General features: G+C 41.2%; 1 protein-coding gene across 1 annotated transcript; it reads right to left on the bottom strand.

Moving 5' to 3' along the window:
- Positions 1–410: 410 nt before the first annotated feature.
- LOC122648435 lies at positions 411–1131 on the bottom strand (the record flags this gene model as incomplete). Its single annotated transcript, XM_043841648.1, has 2 exons — positions 940–1131; positions 411–792 (listed from the first exon to the last, which is right to left on the bottom strand). Coding segments are annotated over exons 1-2 (556 nt in total), but the record flags the coding sequence as incomplete, so codon positions are not given.
- Positions 1132–4818: the final 3687 nt, after the last annotated feature.

Below are 4818 nucleotides of genomic sequence, written 5' to 3'. Positions count from 1 at the left end.
ACAAAAACCAACATTCTCTCAGTTAGATAGGGAACTATCAACCCAATAAAGCTAATCTAAGAACTAAATCACATTTGTAAACCAAACATATCAAATCTTAAGTAATCTTTAATCCTCAGCATCAATCTTCATAATATCCAAAAAAAAATTGCACACAATGCAAAATCCGTGAACAGAAAGGCAGAAAGGCAAAAGGATGGGTGAGTATAGGTTGCAAGACTTCTTTTAACCATGTAGAAACGCGAATAGATCCAGTCAATTAAGTTAAAACCATGAAATTAGAAACTACACCTCACCTTTGACGGTGGGGGAAGGAGATTATTCTGAGCATGTACCCTTTTGTTGTATTGTTGTTTCAGAAGTGTTTCAGTGAAAAATAATAATAATAATAAAATTGCAATTAAACAGACCGTAGGTTTTGAATGACCGGATCAGATACGAGGCACTAACTAAGAAAACCGCAGGATAAAAATCAGAAGTAGAATTATTCGACAAATAACTGAGAATAAACGCAAATGGTGTTGGAATAGTACCTGCAGGGGATGCAGTATTGCGATCTGATGGAAGAATCAGAGACATTGACTTAGGTGCCGTAGCGGAAGTCAAAGATAGGGAAGTGTTTCCTGCGGAGCTGTAAGCTTGCATCACACTTTGCATACCCTTCATTAAGGTCTCAACGCGGCATTTTTCCTGCTCAACCCACCGCTTCTCCTGCTCGAACATCACCTTTTGCTCCTTCAAGCAAATGTACTCATCCAATATCGCTGCGAGACTCAATAAACTCTTTGGCGCCTGCAAAGCAACACATTTCAATTGGATCACCGCCGGAAGTGAAGGGAAGGATGAATGAAGAACAAGAAAATCATCAATTTATAAAAGAAAATGTTAAAGCGGAGACTAGAGAGCGAGGGATCGAGGAAAGAACCGTGAGAAAAATACCTCTTGGATGTGTGTTTTCGAAATGAGAGTTGAAGCTTCTGTTCTGAAGATGGAACGAGTTTGGATGTAGTTGTTGTCGGACAGATAACGGTCAACGATGAACGCGATCTGGACTGGAGTAACCTTTCCCTTCCCCAAGATCTCTGGTTTTTTGGTCTTCGTAGGCTTCCCCATCTCTCGGGGGGGAGGGGAAGGAAATTAAAAGTTACAAGTTGCAGGATGAGGTAGGGGGTGCAGGAGGAGGAGGGAATGAGAGACGGGAAAGAGAGGAGGAGAAGAGAGGAACTAATACTGTCCTGCTGCTGCCGTCACGGACACGAGGAACGCGGGAGCGGGAGATTTTGAATTTTAGACGAAAAATGCTAAATGTGGAGGCGCGGGTTTACATCGTTAATTTGTCTAAAGACGCCAAAAACCCAAAACGGTAGAAGGCTAGTTCACTTCTGCAGCCGCGGCTTTCCCGGATGTTCATCAAGTAGGGGTGTCAACCGGTCGGGCTCGGTCGGGTTCGATCAGGCCTAGCCGGGCCTCATGGTGCTTAAAGCCTGCACCGTGATCGCCTGTTTAAGTCTTTGGCCCAGGCCTGGTCGGGCTAGGTCGGTCTAGGTCGGGTTTCGGGTTACAATCGGGCTAATGTAATCGACCCCTAACCTGGCCATAACCGGCCTGTGGACGTGTTTAACACTAAACGGACCTTAACCGGGCTCTAAACGGTACAGCTGCGGAATGGGTTGGATGCTTCTTCCCTTACCAATAGGATTATCACCAACATCAAAAAAAACCATCTTCTACGGCTTCCTTCCTCTCGTTCTTTCACATCAATACAAAAATAAAATAACAGAAAGTTGGGGGTGGGGGAAGCATCTTTGTACAAAACATTTACAAACAAATAGATGGAATATTTCAAGGCCAGATGTGGAAATCAATAGGAATTCAATCAAGTTTTACACAATCTATTGCTTCTCTGCATAAGAACATTAAAAGGGAAAAGACATTTAAGATTTAAGACACCACATATAGTATATAATACAATTTGAAGTTAAAAAATATCATAAAAATATACCCAATACATCAGGCCCAGCCCAACAGAAATTGTCATAAAAATATACCCAATACATCAGACCCAGCCCTACAGAAAGTTAATGTCATAAACAGATTTGGGCAAATAAATCAATCAGGGCCCAAGCCCATAGCAAAGTTTACAAGTTAAAGGGTCGTCGGCTAGAATAGTAATTCAGAAATATAGGAGAGAAATAATTTTAAAGTAAGAAAGTTCTTTTTAGATTTGTTATTGGTTTATAGTATAAATAAAAGCAAAAACGTAAAAGAAAAAAAGAAAAAGAGTAAGAAGAAAGGGAAAATAACTCAAGTTTCAACTTAACCTTCATTAAAAATGGAACTAGTCACGAAGCAAAAGGAAAAACGGGGATAGGGCAAATTTACCAATGGGGATTTTCGGATCCAGAATCGGATCGGATGCCCGACCAGGTTGGTGGAACGGGTTAGAACCCTACACCAGGACCGCCCAGTTGGTAAACATGTCGGGCTTGAGCCCGACATGTTTAGTAAACGGGCCAGGCCGGCCCAATCTTTAGTCGGGTGGGCTCGATCGGTTCTACCGGGCCGGGCCTGGAATTGACACCCCTAGTCTCAAGTACATCCTCGTCAAGTGCACATCAAGAGCACCAATAGGATGAAGACACGTGGCAAAAGGAGATTAAACAGTCTAAATTAGAATAGAGAATTTCACTTTCGTTGACATTTGGAATTTCTCTCCATTCTCTCTCTGTCTCTCCCGTCTCTGCTCTCTGAAGATGACGACCTGAACAAAGCTCCACCGTAGAGCTCCTCTCTCACGACGATGATCTGACCAGACTCACCGTAAACTGCATCCTCACGCTGGGGTTCTTCTTCGTCGTGCTTTTCGTTTCTATATCCCTAACTCCCTCTCTACCATAACTTCAGACGTTCATCTTCCTCGCACGAACAAAGCTCTCTGCTCCTGCTACTTCAGGTAAATGGGAGTATTTCACTCGAAGTTTTATTTAGCTTTGCCCTAGACCTAACCCATTCTAAATTTGGGTTTGTTTTGCAAACCAAACCCTCATCTTGCAGATTCCTCTCTTCCAAGGCGCCGGAGGCAACGATGGCGACTCCTCTCCTCCCAGGCGACGGCGTTTCCTCTCTACACTCTAGGTATCCCTGCTATCTCGCCCCTTAATGGTCTTTCCTTGTTCTCTGTTTCCTATACATTGCATCTTTGTAACTCAGTCAAAACTATTAGATGGGTGAACAGTAGCCAGATCTAAAGTCTGAATTTGGCCATCTAATTTAGGTCAAATTGACATTTTGGAAGCCATGGAAGCTAAGAGACACTCGAAGTTGTGGCTGAAAAGTATCAGTTTTCTTCTTTAGGACATTAGGTAATTTTGGTTGTGGAAGGAAAATCTGTTTGAGGTAATTGGGTAGGCACCTGATTGTAAGGAGGCAACTGTCTGTGTTATGCATAACCAATATGACTATAGGGAAGAAAAAAAAAAGAAACTTATTCAATAAGTTTTATTTTATTTGATTTTGTTTTAGGAGGACTCTTCATCCTCCTCCCTCTCTAAAGGAAAGATGATGTAACCCTTTGCATCAAAAGAAAACTTTGTATACTCATGTGCTGAGTTTAACTACTAAACTTGTTAATCAATTTATGAGCTAACCTCTCTAGGAGTTGGAAGATTCTCTATCTCATAGAGTTTTGGGCTTTGGCTTCCCTGATGAACATCTCATTTCCTTGGACCAAGGTTTGGAAATGATGTGGTTGATGATCTAGCCAAGAGTGGTATTTCCTAGACAATGTTGTGCTATTGGATGTTCATGTCAATGTATTAAATTATTTCTGGATTTTGATTTGGTTAACATCTTTCATTTGATTTGAAAGTTGAAACAGGACCTTGTTTTCTACATATTAATTTGATTTAGAGAAGAAGTATCGGGTTTTCTTCTAGTTTTTTTTTTAATTTTAAACAAGGCAATTAACTAACTACACCACAGCTGCTGATAGCCTGACAGTAAATAATTTAATGGACTATAGGCTAGGAAATAATTTAATGGACTATTAGAGGAAGCATTTTCTAGATGGCCAACAATGAAGACTACATAGGATCAATCACAGCTGAAACCAAGAAGCTTCATATATCTCCTCTGCATCCATTGCATGTGACTTCTACTATCTATACCTCAAGCACATTTTGTCACACCCCACTCCCTACACCTAGGGAAGTGTGACCAGAATAACCTCGGTATTCCACACTAAACCCAAGGACCAACACTTTACAGTACCATGATCACTGATCCCACAAACAAATCATAATTTAGAGTTGCAGCGGAAGATAAATAATATAGAAATGGTACCATTAATTAATAGGTTTCAAAGCTAAAGTGATACCATATATGTAAGTGGCATTTTATTCCAATGGCAACATTGTCTCCCCATTATTAAAGCATATAAGCATAAGTATAAAGATTAAATCCAGCCTTTAATTACATTGTTCCCAAGTGACATACCCAAACAAACATAAAGTAAAATTCATGTTCACTAGCCCCATGGCCCGCACTACTGTGCCCCGTAGGCACATGCCTCACAAACACATCCCGCTCCATGATCCTCCTCTCCCGGAACATCCCAAATGCCGCAGCCATCAATGCACAAATACGCTGAATCACCATCAGTCTATCCCATCATACTTGTACCCATATCTAAAAAGAGAGGTCCTTCGAGGGATGAACTTCCAACTAAGCCCAGTGAGTGAGTAAATTATACAAGCATACGTAAACAATCATGAATGCACAATCTACCAGACACAAACAAAAAGAGAGAGTTTACTTGCT

Source organism: Telopea speciosissima, unplaced genomic scaffold, assembly GCF_018873765.1.
Source record: "Telopea speciosissima isolate NSW1024214 ecotype Mountain lineage unplaced genomic scaffold, Tspe_v1 Tspe_v1.1116, whole genome shotgun sequence".
Classification (NCBI taxonomy): Eukaryota; Viridiplantae; Streptophyta; class Magnoliopsida; order Proteales; family Proteaceae; genus Telopea; species Telopea speciosissima.
This window is presented reverse-complemented; position numbering and strand designations above follow the sequence as displayed.